This window comes from Aotus nancymaae, unplaced genomic scaffold (assembly GCF_030222135.1).
Source record: "Aotus nancymaae isolate 86718 unplaced genomic scaffold, 86718_ANA_hifiasm-v0.15.2.pri h1tg000040l, whole genome shotgun sequence".
Taxonomy (NCBI): Eukaryota; Metazoa; Chordata; class Mammalia; order Primates; family Aotidae; genus Aotus; species Aotus nancymaae.
The window spans coordinates 126,645,039-126,661,293 of record NW_026988454.1 but is presented as its reverse complement, the minus strand read 5'-3'; the positions used below and the strand labels follow the sequence as shown (position 1 = coordinate 126,661,293).

At 47.4% G+C, this 16,255-nt stretch overlaps 1 protein-coding gene across 3 annotated transcripts; it reads left to right on the top strand.

The window, feature by feature from the left end:
- Positions 1–1,752: 1,752 nt before the first annotated feature.
- Positions 1,753–14,443, top strand: ARMC12 (armadillo repeat containing 12). 3 transcript variants are annotated; one of them, XM_012461598.3, is made up of 6 exons: positions 1,753–2,405; positions 3,157–3,302; positions 3,520–3,654; positions 12,795–12,968; positions 13,113–13,184; positions 14,104–14,443. In XM_012461598.3, the coding sequence occupies exons 1-6, from the start codon at positions 2,243–2,245 to the stop codon at positions 14,404–14,406; spliced, it is 993 nt and encodes a 330-aa protein (XP_012317021.1). In that variant the 5' UTR covers positions 1,753–2,242; the 3' UTR covers positions 14,407–14,443. The 3 variants fall into 3 exon arrangements, with proteins under 3 accessions (XP_012317021.1, XP_012317020.1, XP_012317019.1); XM_012461597.3 differs by having other exon boundaries at positions 14,074–14,443; XM_012461596.2 differs by having other exon boundaries at positions 1,753–2,486; positions 14,074–14,443.
- Positions 14,444–16,255: the final 1,812 nt, after the last annotated feature.

Below are 16,255 nucleotides of genomic sequence, written 5' to 3'. Positions count from 1 at the left end.
CCTCCGCCTCCCAGGCTCAAGCAATTCTCCTGCCTCAGCCTCCTGAGTAGCTGGGACTACAGGCATGTGCCACCACGCTCAAATAATTTTTGTATTTTTAGTAGAGACAGGGTTTCACCATGTTGACCAGGATGGTCTCAATCTCTTGACCTTGTGATCCGCCTGCCTTGGCCTCCCAGAGTGCTGGGATTACAGGCGTGAGCCACTGCACCTGGCCTGGAGGTCTTTAAACAACAGGTGAGCATCACATGTGCTTAGGAAGCAAGGGTTGCAGAATCAGCTCTTATGGGATGGAGGGGCCAGTAACTCTGGGTCCCACCCTGGAGAAGGGCAGAGCAAGACCTTGTTTTGAGGGATTTATTCTCAGATCCACCAAAGTAGCCTTGGAACCTACATGACAGTTCCCATCAGGCAGTGGTTTTCTGCCCGGAATTCAGTGGAGATATGATGGGATTGCATGTCAGTAGGGAGGCTTCCATGGGCTTCTACTCACCCCTCCCTGCAGGGAGTCCGTGTAGTCACCCACCTTGGGGCTGAGTGCCAGGAATGACCCTTGAGGAGGGCTGAGGATGGAAGAGAGCAGGGGAAGAGAATGGTCACCCAGGAGTGTTGCTTGTTTACTGCCTGCTGCCTAGGGTGTAATGGGCCACGGTTCTGAGTGGGCAGGCCTGGCTGGCCGCAGCGTCATTGGAAATGCTGTTTTCCTATTTCCCTACCTCCCTCTATCCTGGGTGCAGCCCAGGATCCAGAGCCTTCTGTTCAATTTCTCTCAAAAAGGGCTCAGGACCAGGTAGGTGAACACCTGTTCTGGTGCAGCGTGCTTAGCACTGGCTATGCGCCTGGCCCTAGTTTGGAGCTTGCCACTTGCCTGTTCTGTAACAGAAAGTGGGGTCAGAGGGTGTGGGGAGACCCTGCTGGGGAAGAGGGAAGGGTCTGGTCTCACCTGCCCCATCTTAGTGGTGGGGATCAAGGCCTCTACAGGTGGGCTCACATCTTCTGACTCCAGAGGACTTCCCAAGCCTCATCTCACCTATGGGGAGGCTGAGAGGTAGTACTTCCAGATTTAGTTGAAAGGCACAGACTTACCCACATTTTAATCCTGGAGTTTCAGAATGGTAAATTTGAATCCCTTTAGGTTACAAATGCAGAAACAGACTAAGGAAAAGGCGATCCTTCTCTCCGCCAAGATCATTCTGGTTAGATGGGTCCGGAGCCCCAGTTACTAGACTCTGTCATTGTTCTGCCCCCAAGTTCTTAAAGAATGACAGAACACGACTTAAACCACCTGCTAAGTACACGATTCTGTGTTGGATGCTGGAGATGCAAAGATAGCTGCCTTCAAGAGCTTTATGTCAAACAGGGAAATGCCAGGGCCACAGGCAGATGCTGGAAAAGGGTGGATTTGCTGCAGAGTCTGTGCATGTTTCTAAGATGCTCCCCTCCTTTTCATCCTCTGATGCGGGGAGGAAACCCTATCTGAAGAAGCACCCCAAGGCCCAGGGGTAGATTTAGGGTGCAGAGATCACAGATGGGAGAGCCAGGGAAGTAAAGGAACAGGGCTGTCAATGGGCTCACCCCAAACACCTGTCCCAGAAATGCCCTGAGGCCCTGGCCCAGAAATGGACCTCTGCTTCCCTCTAGTGGGGGAAAGGCAACCTCTGGAGCTGCCTACTGGGGCACCACTAACCTTCCTCCCTTAAAGAACAGGGGATGTAAAGGACCTTCTGCCCTCTCCCTTTTTTTTTTTTTTTTTTTTTTTTTGAGCCGGAGTCTTGCTCTGTTGCCTGTGTTGGAGCACAGTGGCGCATTGGCTCACTGCAACCTCTACCTCCCAGGTTCAAGCAATTCTCCTGCCTCAGCCTCCCAAGTAGCTGGGATTACATGTGTGCGCCACCACGCCTGGCTAATTTTTTTGTATTTTTAGTACAGATTGGGTTTCACCATGTTCGCCAGACTGGTCTTGAACTCCTGAACTCAAGTGATCCACCCACCTCAGCCTCCCAAAGTGCAGGGATGACAAGTGTAGGGCCATTGCACCTGGCCCCATCTCTTTTCAAGCACCCCTGGCTGCCCCATTTCCTGACCACTGCTCTCCATCCCATCATCTCCCCAGTTTCCTTTGTTGCCTGGGTTCTGATTCTCATACCCTGGTTCCTGACCCTGCCAGAGTTCTGGTTCCGGAAGGCCCCCCACAGGTGCCTTGGGCCTAGCTCTTACCCAGGCCCAGGGCAACACTGAAGACATGGGCAAGAGCATCCCCCAATACCTGGGACAACTGGACATCTGTAAGAGTGTAGTAAGCCTGGCCACAGGCGCCGGGGCGATCTACCTGCTCTACAAGGCCATCAAGGCCGGCATAAAATGCAAGCCACCCCTCTGTAGCAACTCGCCCATCTGCATCGCCCGTGAGTGTCCAGTCCCTGGGGAGAGGGCTCTGCCCCAGGAGGCACCTGCTCCCGAGGCCTCTGCTGTGGGAGGGCCCAAAGGTGCCTCCAAGTTCTGCTTTCCTTCGTCTTTCTCTTCTCCACCTTCCTCTAGCCCACCCTGCAGCGCCCTAGGCAAGGCCCTGCTAGAGATGCTAGCGCAGGGTCCCTGGATCTCACTCAAGTGGATCCTCAGACTCATCTGGTAGATCTCCAACTACTTCTTCACTCTGGCTCCCAGGATTCCACTTCTTGGAAACTTCAGCAGCTCCTCCCATCCCTTTTTTGCCTGAAGAGCTTGAGGCTTTAAGGAAAGGGAAAATTGGCGGACTTACTCTGTGACCAGAGCTTCCACTAGTCCATATGGTACTTTTGTGTAGAGAAGGAAAATGAGCCCCTTCTGCAAGACTCTTTATTGCCATCTGCTGGAATATCGTTGCCATATACTGGTAATGATGAAATACTACTTGTTACTATCATATGCCAGACGATTGTTAGAGTAAATGGACAAATCTATGCTGTTATGTTTTACAGACAATACAATGTAAGATAGGGTGCCCATTGTGCAGTAAACATTCATTCAACTGTACATGGTGGTCCTGCCTATGGCGAGAAAGCTTCTCTGAAAAGGCAAGGCAGCTTTGTCCCCAGGTCCCTGTCCCCTACTTCCCAACCCCATTCTTTTCATCACTTCTGAGTCCACAGCCTGAACTGGGCTGGGGTGGCTGTCTAGGCCTGGCAGTCGAGCGAGAGCGGCACAGGCGGGACTCAGGTGAGCTCCGGAGGCTCCTCAACTCTTTGGAGCGCAAACAGGATGAGTACGCCAAGAGCATGATCCTGCACAGTATCACTCGCTGTGTGTACTTGTTGGAGGCTGAGGTGAGGGAAGGGAAGCAAGAGGTCCCCCCTAGCCAGCCTGGCCCCTGGGGGTTATGGCTGATCCCTGCCCCTGGACTGGCCAGACTGTATCCTGGGACCTGTCTCTTTCGGGCTGATAGCAGGAGGGGTGTGCTGAGGGATCTTGGTGGCGTGGGGGGGCAGTGGGCCCAGAACACCCGCTTCTCCTGCCTCTTCCATCTCTCCCCACATACTCCAGGCCTCTGCTTGTACAACGGATGACATCGTGTTGGTGGGTTACATGCTGGATGACAGGGACAGCAGTGTCAAAACCCAAGCTCTGAATACACTTAAAGCTTTCTCTGGCATCAGAAAATTCAGGCTCAAAATCCAGGTGAGCCCGGGGTGAGTGGTGGGGCAGGCAGGAGGTCTATGATTCTTAAGTCCTTTAATTGGCACAGGGTAAATGTTCCAGAATTTTGTTTGGGTGTGAATTTGTAACCCAGAAATAAGTGGGAAAACGGTGGTCCGATTTCCAGCAGGGTCATGAAGGCCTTTGAATTTTAGGATGAAACTGAACTGAGGCACTAGTGGTATCTCTGAGCCCCAAATAACAGGACCTCCCCCCACTACCCCCCAAGCTCCCTGCCACTGCCACGTTCTTTCTGACAGCAACCAATTCCCGGCACTGGCTGGTTGTTCAACAGTTTAATTCAGTTCAGACACAGTCAGGCCAGACCTCATAGGTTAAGGGCTGAGTCCTCCAAAGCTTCCCTCCAACTTCAGGTACCCGTCACAGGTCTGACTTCTGACTGGCCTGCTATGAATTCGGGGGGTCCCACAACTCCCTTTTTAGATTTAGTAATTTGTTAGAATGGCTCACAGAACTCAGGAAAGGACTTTACTTACCATTACTGTTTTGTTTTTTTTATTTTATAAAGGACATAGGAACAGCCAAATGGAGGAGATAGGGCAGGGTGTTGGGGAGGACGCACGGAGCTTCCAGGCCTGTTCCCAGACCAAAGTGAGGGTCTGGCTGCTATTTCTTGTGGCTCGATACCGAGATGCAGATGAACTGGGGAGGAAGAGGTGTTTATTTCTGTAACCAGTTACAGGGAGAAGGCTTGGAAATTATCGCCAGACCAACTCAAAATTACAAAGGTTTTCAGAGCTTATATACCTTCTAAGCTATATGTCTATGTGTAAGTGTGCATTCATCTAAAGACGTAAGTGATTAACTTCTTTTGATCTATAACTAAGGTCTGAGTCCTGAAGACCTTCCTCTGGAGCCTCAGTAAATTTACTTAATCTAAATGGGTCCAGGTGCTGGGGTGATTACCCTTATTTTGTCTCCTGCTAGATCAAGGATGTTTGAGGCCTTCCTTCAGACCTCAATAAACTTGTTTGTGGAGGCCTTGGGGAGCCTCTTCAGACCCTCAGTAAAACTTGTTTAATCCTAAATGGGTCCTGTTAAGAATTCCTTAATTATTTTGTCATGCTTTAAGGCCCAGGAAACGCCTAGGCAAAACTCTTGGTGAGCTTCTGTTGCACTCCAGCCTTTGTATGAAGTCACTGGCTTTTAATATTTAACTTAACCACGCAGTCAGTACTAAAACAGTTGTTAGGGAGGTCTGCCACAGGCCCACCTGAGGAGCGCCCTGCTGTTCCCAGCACCTCCACGCGTTCAACAACCAGGAAGCTCTTCGAACCCCGTTAGAGGTTTTTATTACGTAGTCTTAAGGAATTAAGTCATGTGCAGCTGCTCACTCCTCCCCAGAAGTTGGGGGTGAAGCTGAAAATCCCAGCCTTCTAATCATGCCTTGGTCTTTCTGGTAACCGGCAGCTATCCAAGGGCCCTGCCTGGAGTCACCCCTCATTAGCATAAGCTCTGTTGTGACCAAAAAGGACTGGTTTGCAATAACAAAGGACGCGGCTGTCACTCAGGAAATTCCAAAGGTTTCAGGAGCTCGGTTCCTGGAACTAGGGACAAAGATCAGATGTATTTTTTGTACTCCATCCCCTGTGCCTGTGTTGATCAGAGGTTGGTGTCAGGGCCATGGATTCCTTTTCCACTACTCCGTAGAGAAAATGTAAAACGCTACATGTCACTTCCCCATTTCCCCGTTATCATGCCCCCAGACTTACTGTATCCACACCCATCCTCCCTGCTTTCCTGCTGGTGCCACGAAAAAAATGGCTTTCTCCTGGTCTGTGGCCAGTGATAGTCTCAATCCTGCCTCCCACCCCTTCCTTGAGGGCCTCTCTGATTGCTTATGCCCTCCACCCCTGGCGGTCTCCCACACTCCCCGTCAGCACGCAGTAGGCTCTAACCCCTCCCATCTTACATAGCAAAACCAGAAAAGCCTCTCCTTTGACGTCTACATCTCTTCCTGGCAAGTAGTCTGTCTCTTCCAAATTAAAAAAAAAAAAAATGTAAAACTTGCAAATAATGTATATGTGTAGGGTAGAAAGAATAACAATAAAACAGAACGTGCCCAGGCCAAGAAATAGAGCACGGCGCCTCCCACATCTCGGCTGCCTCCCCCACCAGAGGCAGTCATTGGCCTGCATTTTGTTTAGAGTTCCATATGTGTATGTATCCCTGCATACTCTAGCAGGGCATGGCAGATAATAAAGAGGTAAAATATAGTCTGGTATGTTTTTAAGCTTCATGTATGTGGAAATAGATGGTTTCTTTTCTGTGGTTGGCCTTTTCTCCCTCCTGTGTTGAGAGGTTCATCCTTATTGGGCAGCTCTCCTTTCATTTTTTTCTTTTTTTTAGACAGAGTCTTGCTCTGTCACCCAGGCTGGAGTGCAGTGGTGCAATCTTGGCTCACTGCAGCCTTGATCTCCCAGGCTTAAGTGATCCTCCCACCTCAGCCTCCCTAGTAGCTGGGACTATGGGTGTGCACCACCATGCCTGTCTAGTTTTTGTATTATTTTGTAGAGACGGAATCTTGCTATGTTTCCCAGGCTGGTTTTGAGCTCCTGGGCTCCAGTGATCCTCCCACCTGGCTCTCTTTCACCGCTCTGTGGTGGTCTTTTTCGTGAATACCCTGCCACTTGCCCATTGTGAGGCATTTGTGTTGTTACCAGGTGCTTGTCACACCCACATTGTGCTGTGAACATTCCTATGTTCATCTCCCTTGTGCACCTGAGAGAGGATTCTAGGGTGTGTACGCAGGAGTAGAATGACTTGGTCAAAGGGTATACCCAACTTTTCCAGGAGTGTGGTATCCATTTACACCCCACCAGCCCTGCACAAGTGTTCTATTGTGTCCTAACCTCACTAGCGTTTGATAATTTCAAATTTAATTTTTTTTTTTTTTAGGCAGAGTCTTGCTCTGATGCCCAGGCTGGAGTGCAGTGGCACAATCTTGGCTCACTACAACCTCCACCTCCCACCTTAATTCTTGTGCCTCAGCTTCCAGAGTAGCTGAAATCACAGGTGCGCACCAGCACGCCCTGCTAATTTTTTTGTATTTTCAGTAGAGACAGGGTTTCACCATGTTGGCCAGGCTGACCTCGAACTCCTGGCCTCAAGCGATTCGCCTGCTTCAGCCTCTCAAAGTGCTGGGATTAGACATGAGCCACCATGCCTAGTCCACATTTTAATTTTTGGCATCAAACTTTTTTGGGGAAAAAATTCTTTTGACATATATCCTTACAATATGCACACTATGATGACATATCAACAAAAGTAAACACACAAAAGATTAAAAGTAGATGAGAAACAAACAGATAAAAAGACCTAGAGAGATCTCCACTTGCTGCCTCATCCCTCACATCCCTCAGCCTTCTCAAGTGCAGTGGTGCGATCTCGGCTTACTGCAACCTCCACCTCCAGGGCTCAAGTGATCTTCCCACCTTAACCTCCCTCATAGCTGGGATTACAGGCATGCACCAATATGCCAGGCTAATTTTTGTACTTTTTGTAGAGGTAGGGTTTTGTAGAGATGGGGTTTTGTAGAGGTAAGGTTTTACCACGTTGCCCAGGCTGGTCTCCAACTCCTGAGCTCAAGTGATCCACCTGCCTCAGCATCCCAAAGTGCTGGGATTGTAGGTGTGACCCACCTTGCCTGGTCAGGCTGGGATTCTCAAGCATATCATAATCACCAGATGACTTGTTAAAAGCAAAGATTTTGGCTGGACGTGGTGGCTCACGCCTGTAATCCCAGCACTTTGGGAGGCTGAGGCAAGTGGATTGCCTGAGGTCAGGAGTTTGATACCAGCCTAGCCAGCATGGTGAAACCCCATCTCTGCTAAAAATACAAAAGTTAGCCAGGCATGGTGGCAGGTGACTGTAATCCCAGCTACTTGGGAAGCTGAGGCAGGAGAATCACTTGAACCCGGGAGGCGGAGGTTGCAGTGAGCCAAGATCGCACCATTGCACTCCAGCCTGGACAACAGAATGAGACTCCATCTCAAAAAAAAAAAAAAAAAAAGGAAAAAAAAAAGGCAAAGATTTTGGGACCCCATGCCTGGAGAATTCACTTCAACAGGAGAATGTTGTTTTTCACAAATTCCCCAGGAAATTCTGATGCAGGCGGCCTGAGCCCTACTCTTCCTTTTCCCCAGTGTCTGTATCTTGAGGACCTGACTGCTGGTCTCTTTCCAGGTGAAAGTAGTTACACCTTGATCTCAATTTCCATCTAGTTGTGCCCTTCTGGATCTTGGCACCCTGTGGGCTCCCCTGCCTTCCCCATAGCCAGCTGCTACTAGGCATATCCACTTAGATACCCTCCAAGTCCTCTAATTCAACACATCCAAAATGGAGCTCACCCTATTCCCTAAGTCAGGCCACTCTCTCCAGAGGACTCTTAGGCCATCAGGCCCTTTGGTTCTCGGTATTAAGTGCAAGATTGGCGATGGGCTGCACCTCCTTGCCCTAACCCCAACCATGTACACTGCCTGCTTCATGCTCTCACATGCTCCCATGCATCTGCTATTCCCTCATTCTGAAACCCTGCCCCGGACTTGCTGACTCCAACCTGTCCTGCAGTTCTCCACGGCTCGTGAGGGGTGGGGGCAGGGAAGGGCAGGGTACCGATGGGAATGCTCACTTCCACTCCAGGACTCTTGCTTCCTTCTTACATGGCCCATAAAGGTGAAACTCGCGAGGTTGCCTGTCTTTGATAGTACCTGTAGGTCCAAGCATTTTGCATCTTAGAACCTAAGATCCCTTTATTCACTCAATCAATGTAATATTGAACACTGTGCCAACATGCTGTTCTAAGTACAGGAGAGAAAGCAGTAAACAGAACAGGGAAGATCCCTGTGCTTGCCAAATTTGTATTTTAACAGGGCAAAGCAAGCAATACACAATAAGCAAAATATATAGTGTGTTTCATGTGGTAAGTGCCATGCAGAAGAATAAAAGGGTAGGGGTGGATAAAGGAGGTTGGGTGCAGGTGATGCAGTTTTCAAGAAGAAAATCTTTTGGGACATTGGGCTTGGTGAAGAGTCCATGACACCAAAAGCATGACCTATAAAAGGAAAATCAATACATTGGACTTTATTAAAATTAAAAACATTTACTCCATGAAAGATCCTTTTAAGAAGATGAAAAAACAAGCTGCAGACTGGGAGAATATATTTGAAAACCATGTATCTGATAAAGGACTCAGCTAGATTATATCAAGTGCTTTCAAAACTGAATATTAGGCCAGGAGTGGTGGCTCATGCCTGTAATCCTAGCACTTTGGGAGGCCAAGCCTGGAGGATCACGAGGTCAGGAGTTTGAGACCAGCCTGGCCAGCATGGTGAAAGCCCATCTCTACTAAAAATACAAAAATTAGCCAGGCATGTTGGTGGGCGCCTATAATCCCAGCTACTCAGGGGACTGAGACAGAAGAATTGCTTGAACCTGGGAGGTGGAGTTTGCAGTGAGCTGAGATTGCACCACTGCACTCCAGCCTGGGTGACAGAGTGAGACTCTGTCTAAAAACAAAAACAACTCTGAAGGTTAAAACAAGCAATCCAATTAGGAAATGGGCAAAACACAAAAGACATGAACAGATATTTCACTGAAGAGGATATATGGATGGCAAATAATCACATGAAACGATGTTTAACATCACTAGCCATTAGGGAAATGCAATGAAGACCATGCTGAGATATTACTATGTACCTATTAGAAGATCTAAAATCAAAATTAGTGGCCGGGCGCGGTGGCTCAAGCCTGTAATCCCAGCACTTTGGGAGGCCGAGGCGGGTGGATCACAAGGTCAGGAGATCGAGACCATCCTGGTCAACATGGTGAAACCCCGTCTCTACTAAAAATACAAAAAATTAGCTGGGCATGGTGGCGCGTGCCTGTAATCCCAGCTACTCGGGAGGCTGAGGCAGGAGAATTGCCTGAACCCAGGAGGCGGAGGTTGCGGTGAGCCGAGATCGCGCCATTGCACTCCAGCCTGGGTAACAAGAGCGAAACTCCGTCTCAAAAAATAAATAAATAAATAAATAAATAAATAAAATCAAAATTAGTGACAATACCAAATGCTGGCAAAGATGTAGAGAAACTGGATCTTTCATATATTGCTGGTGGGAATACAAAATGGCACAGCAGCCACTCTGGAAAATAGTCTGGTAGTTTCTTTCAGAACTAAACATACATTTACCAACAGCAGTTGAACTCCTGGGCATTTATCCTAGAGAAATGAAAACTTACATCTGCCCAAAAACTGGTATACAATTGATAGCAGTCTTATGTAGAATAGCCCCAAACTGGAAACAATCAAAAATGTCTGTCAATACGTGAATGGTTAAACGAACTGGTATAGCCATTACTGTGGAATGCTACCTAGTAATAAAAAGGAACATAATATTGATTTGCCTAACAACTTGGATGGCTCTCAAGGGCATTATGCTGAGTGAAAAAAGCTGTTCTCAAAAGATCACACAAAAGGTGATTTCATTTATGTAACATCTTCAAACTTGAAAGGTCATATATAGAGATGGAAAACAAGTGGTTGCCAGGGCTTCGGGCTGGGGGAGCGGGTGGAGTGACACTAAAGGGGTCTCTTGAGATAGATCTTTGTGGCAAGGGGACAGTTCTGGTGGGATAATCTGTTGGTTGCAGTCATGGTTACACAAATATGTGCATATGGTGAAATGACATAGAACTATGCACACATATTATACCAATTTCCTAGTTTTGATATAGTACTATAATTATGAAAGATGTGACCACTGAGGGGAACTGGGTGAAGAGCACATGGGACCTCCCTGTACTATTTTTGAAACTTCCTGTAAATTTATAATCATTTCAAAATAAAGGCCAGGCACGGTGGCTCACACCTGTAATCCCAGCATTTTGGGAGGCTGAGGCGGATGGATCATATGAGGTCAGAAGTTCAAGACCAGCTTGGCCAATATGGAGAAACCCTGTCTCTACTAAAAATATGAAAATTAGCTGGGCATGGTGGCGTGCACTTGTAATCTCAGCTACTCAGGAGGCTGAGGCAGGATAATCGCCTGAATCCAGGAGGCGGATGTTGCAGTGAGCCAAGATCATACCACTGCACTCGAGCCTGGGCAACAGAGTGCGACTGTCTCAAAAGAAAATGAAATAGAATAAAAATAAATGAAAATTTTAAAAATATTTATGTTACACATGACGATGCTATAGAGAAAAATAAAATAACAGTGGGGGTGGTAAGGAAGGCTGGGATGGGGTGGTTAGGGAAGGGCTTACTGAAAAGGTAACATTTTAATAAAGTCTTAAAGGAGGTGAGAGAGTGAGTTGTGAGTCTCTGGGGGTAGAGTATGCTAAGCAGAGAGGGCAGCCTATGCAAACACACACTAAGACAGGTGGTGAACTTAGAGAGTTCACCACCACCAGGCCTGCTTTACAAGAGCTTCTGAAAGAAGCACTATACATATAAAGGAACGACCAATATCAGCCTTTCCAAAAATATATCAAAAAGCAAAGAACATTAACATAATGAAAAATTTACATCAACTAATGGGCAAAACAGCCAGCTAGCATCAAATGCCAGTATTAAACTTATATATATTTTAATTGGATAAAAAGCCAAAACCCATCGGTATGCTGCATCTAGACCCATCTTACATGCAACAATACACAAAGACTCAGAGAGAAGGAGGAAGATTTACCAACCGAACAGAGAGTAAAAATAAACTAATAAACAAAAAGCAGGAGATGCAATTCTCGCCTCTGATAAAGTAGACTTTAAAGCAACAAAGATCAAAAGAGGTAAAGAAGGATATTACATAATGGCAAAAGGATCAATGTAACAAGAAGAGCTAACGATTCTATAGATCAACGAGATAGAAACTTAACAAGGACATCCAGGACTTGAACTCAGACCCGGAACAAGTAAACTTAATAAACATTTATAGAACTCTCCACTTCAAATACACAAAACATACATTACCACCTCACACCTATTAGAAAAGTGACTATATAATTGGAAGTAAATCACTCCTCAGTAATCGCATAGCATTTCATAGGTTTAAATGAAATATTGGTTGGCTGTTTGTTTGTTATCTTCTTCCCTTATTCCTTCCTGATTACATCATTAAGTATAATTATCATTATAAAAGAGGTTTTTAATAACCATTACTAAATTGCGTTCTAGCCTGGGCAAGAAAGCAATACTCCCATTCTCTCTCCCTCTTTCTTTTCCTTTTTCCTCCTCCCCATTCTCTCTCTCTCTTTCTCTTCCTTTTTCCACCTCCCCATTTTCTCTCTCTCTCTTTTTTCTTCCTCCTTTTCAAAAAAAAAAAAAAGAAAAGAAATAGGGGCTCTTGAGCAGAGGAATGACATGTCTAACACGTCAGCTGTTCTGAAAGTAGATGCCGGAGGGCGAGAATGGAAGCAGGGAAACAGGAGCCTGTTGCAGAAATCCCGATGAGATGATGGTGGTTTGGAAGAGGGTGGCAGAAGAGGGGGTGACGAGAAGTGGCTTGATTTTTGATAGATTTTGAAGGTAGTTCCTACAGGATTTTCTGATGGATTGGAAAAGGGGCGTGAGAGAAAGGAAGGAGTCGATGCCAGCAATTTTTGGCCGGAGCAACTGGAAGGAAGGTGTAACTCATAGCTGAGACAGGGAAAGCTATAGAAGGAGCAGGTTTGGGGATGGGGGAGCATGTTAACTCTGAGAGCTCTGTTAGACATTCAGCGAGAAAAGTGGAATTGGCAGCTGCATATGTGAATCTGGAGTTCAGGGGAGGGGCGGCGTAGCTGGACCTAGAGACATAAAGGGGAGAGTGACCAGCATGTGGATCGTATTTAACACCGTGAGTCTGGATGATACCAGTAAGGGAGTGAAGCAGGTAGAGAAGAGGAGGTTGGGCAGAAGAGCTAGGAAAGAAGTCTGTGGAAAAGAAGCCAGATAATTTCAGGGCGGTGGGAGTGGCCAACGGGGTTGAATGATGTTGAGAGTTAGCGAGAACTGTCTACTGGGTTTGGCCCAGTGGACATCCATGGGGATGGTGAAGAGTGAATTCAGATACTGAAATAGCGGTGATCACCTGTACAAGTAGGCCCTTCTGTTCTCCCCACCCCAGGAACATGCCATCAAGGTACTCGAACTGATCTCCACCATCTGGGACGTGGAACTGCACGTTGCAGGCCTCAGACTCCTCAACAACCTTCCGCTGCCCGACTATGTGCATCCACAGCTGCGACGGGTGATGCCTGCCTTGATGGAGATCCTGCAGTCAGACAATATCCTGGCACAGGTGCCTGAGGACCATGGCCAGGGCCTTGCCTTGCTGACCAGCTGCAGCACAGCATTCAGAGGGAGGAGGAGCAGAGGTTTATGTCTTCCCTGCACAGGCCCACACTCACCTGCCTTCTCATGCTTTACTCTTTCCTTTATTCAGGTGCAAGCCATACGTCTCCTGAGCTACCTGGCACAGAAGAATGACCTTCTCTATGACATTCTCAACTGCCAGGTGAGAAAGAAATTGAAGAGGGGCTGATGAATGCCAACCCAGGTATTGTGGGGAGGGAAGAATCATGGCATCTCCAGACAGGTTTACCCCTGATGAGTTATTTTATGTCTCTTCCTGCCTCTGCACTAAATGCATTGAAACCTGTCCCTCTTCTGTTCCCCCGAGTAGAAGGAGACTCCATATGTTGGAAGGGGGATTCCCCTTTGAGGAGTTTTCTGAACTCTGAGAGTTAGGAACACAGGAGACAAAACAAAGTTAATGTAGGTATTTTAATATTGGGGGAAAATGACTATGGCAAAGAGCATTATTAGGGATAGACAAGATTAGTCTGTGATGATACCAGAACAGTAGGGCAACTCTAGACTTGTATGCACCTAATAACATAGTCTCAAAATATATATGACAAAATTGACAGGTGAAATTAACAAATTAACCACTACAGTTAACAAATATGCCACTACAGTGGGAGATCTGGAATATTTTAACCACTCTTGCAGCAACTGATAGATAAGAAAACTAAAACTAGTGAGGATATACTCTTAATGAATAACACAAATAAGCTTGAGCCATTAGACATAGCCAGAACAGGATTAAATGCATAGTCCTGTCAAGCACACACACAATATTTGTGAAAATAAGTCACACACAAAGCCTTGAAGTTTGTCTCAACAAATTTTCCAGAATGAATCTTACCATATCACTCATGTTTTATGATCACAAGGCAATAAAGTTAGAGGATAGTAATAAAAGAAAAACTAAAAAAATTACTATACATTTAAGTCTGAAATTTAGATATATTGGGGAGTTTAGGCAGTAGGAGGATACAAGAACAAGAATTTTAGAACTTGCCTAGGAGTTCATTCCCATTCTCTCGCTATTCTCATCACAGGTTCACTCCAACTTCCTAAGCCTGTTTCAGCCCACACAGCCAGGGAGTCTCCTGTATGAGGTACTGGTGTTTGCTGAGCGGCTGAGTGAGGGCCGGAATGCACCCCATTACCGTGCCGTGAAATGGCATTACAACGAGCAGTCCCTGCACGAATCCCTCTTTGGGGCAGAGACGCGACTGGCAGACCGACTGCTTGCCCTGGTCATCCACCCTGAGGAGGATGTTCAGATCCAGGCCTGCAAGGTCATCGTCAGCCTGCAGTATCCCCAAGACTTGAGAGCCCGGTCCTCCACCTGCCAGTCCAGTCATTCCTACTTTAAAAACACGGAATAAAATTAAGAAGAGCCAATAAATGAGTATGAGAGAGAAACTTGAAGTTTCTTGAAGCTTGGATGTTTGTCAGTGGCCTTCCAGGGCTGGGTAGAGATTTCATTCAGCATAATCTCTGTTCCAGCATGTGGCACAGCACAGGCTTATCTCCCAAAACACATCCCCACTTCTATGTCTGGGGGACTGGCTCCCCTCTTCTCTTGCTGCTTTTCTTTTTCTTTCTTTCTTTTTTTTTTTTTTGAGATGGAGTCTCCGTCTGCCACCCAGGCTGGAGTGCAATGGCACTCACTGCAACCTCTGCCTCCCACGTTCAAGTTATCTTCTGCCTCAGCCTCCCGAGTAGCTGGGACTACAGGCACCCACCACCATGCTAGGCTAATTTTTGTATTTTTAGTAGAGATGGGGTTTCACCATGTTGGTCAGGCTGATCTCAAACTCCTGACCTCATGATCTGCCTGCCTCAGCCTCCCAAAGTGCTGGTATTACAGGCGTGAGCCACCGTGTCCGGCCCATTCATTGTTTTATCTGTGAGTCCTTGCTGGGAAGCAGTCGTGGTTGCTAATGGTGTAAGAAAATGCTACGGGAGAGAAACCTAATGTTGGAGCTATTCCCAGCCTGCCACTGCAAAATCTAAGACACAGAACCTGGTCCAGCCACAGGCTCCCAGTGTTCTTCAGAAGCAGGATTTGAAAACCAGCCTCATTCAGGACCAACCTTGGCATTTTCCTGAAAGGAAAACAAACCCAAAAAGGGAAAGTGGGCTGGGCATGGTGGCTTATGCCGGTAATCCCAGCACTTTGGGAGGCTGAGGCGGGCAGATCACCTGAGGTTGAGAGTTTGAGACCAGCCTGGCCAACGTGGAGAAGCCCCATCTCTCCTAAAAATACAAAATTAGCTGGGTGTGGTGGTGGATGCCTGTAATCCCAGCTACTCGGAAGGCTGAGGCAGGAGAATCACTTGAACCCAGGGGGCGGAGGTTGCAGTGAGCCGAGATTGTGCCATTGCACTCCAGCCTGGGTGACAAGAGGGAAACCCCATCTCAAAAAAAAACAAAAACAAAAACGGAAAAGTGACTTGCTCAAGGTCACATGACTGGTCTGGGCCAGAAATAGGATTAAAACCTCCTACTACTGAGCTTTTCTTTCCCCCTCACATTCTTTGGTCCAAGCCCCTTAAGAGTGGATCATGGATTCTAAGCCAAAATCTATGGAAATTGAGAAAGATCTTGATGCTCCTGGCTTTTAGAGGCCAGTTTAGGACTGGAGTGCTTAAGGAAATCTGCCCCCACTTAATCCCTAGCCCAAGGTCATTTCACTCAGGTGGAATAGGGAGGGCGTTTCTTGATGATGATGGGGTGATCAGAAAGAGTCAGAGCTTATGGAGAGGCCAACCTCATCACTGTCGCCCAAAATGAGTGGGCAGTCACTACCAGATCCGAATCAGCATCTCTTGCTCCCTCCTGAGTTCAGGCCTGAGGCTGCTCCTTCCTGCTACTGGATACACTGCAGCCACCCCAGTGGAACTTGTCAAATGCCAAGATTGCCTCTTGACCAGCTTCATGTGTGCCCATGTCACCAACAGGTGTTGGGCATCACCTTCAAATTCTCCTCCCCACCACATGCACTCAGTTCTCCCATTTCCACTGCTACTGCCCTCTCCTCCACATCAGGACTTTCCTAATTCTTCTTCTTCTTTTTTTTTTTTTGTGAGACAGGCTCTCACTCTGTCTCCCAGGCTACAGTTCAGTGGTGCAAACACGGCTCACTGCAGCCTCGACCTCCCAGGCTCACGTGATCCTCCCACCTCAGCCTCCTTGGGTAGCTGGGACTACAGGAGTGTGCCACCATGCCCA

Bases quoted from the DNA above. Each gene is read 5' to 3' on its own strand.
- ARMC12 (XM_012461596.2), top strand. From the start codon at position 2,243: ATGGGCAAGAGCATCCCCCAATACCTGGGACAACTGGACATCTGTAAG. The intron at 3,303-3,519 runs GTGAGGGAAGGG...CACATACTCCAG, and splicing joins TGTACTTGTTGGAGGCTGAG to GCCTCTGCTTGTACAACGGA. The intron at 3,655-12,794 runs GTGAGCCCGGGG...TCCCCACCCCAG, and splicing joins AATTCAGGCTCAAAATCCAG to GAACATGCCATCAAGGTACT.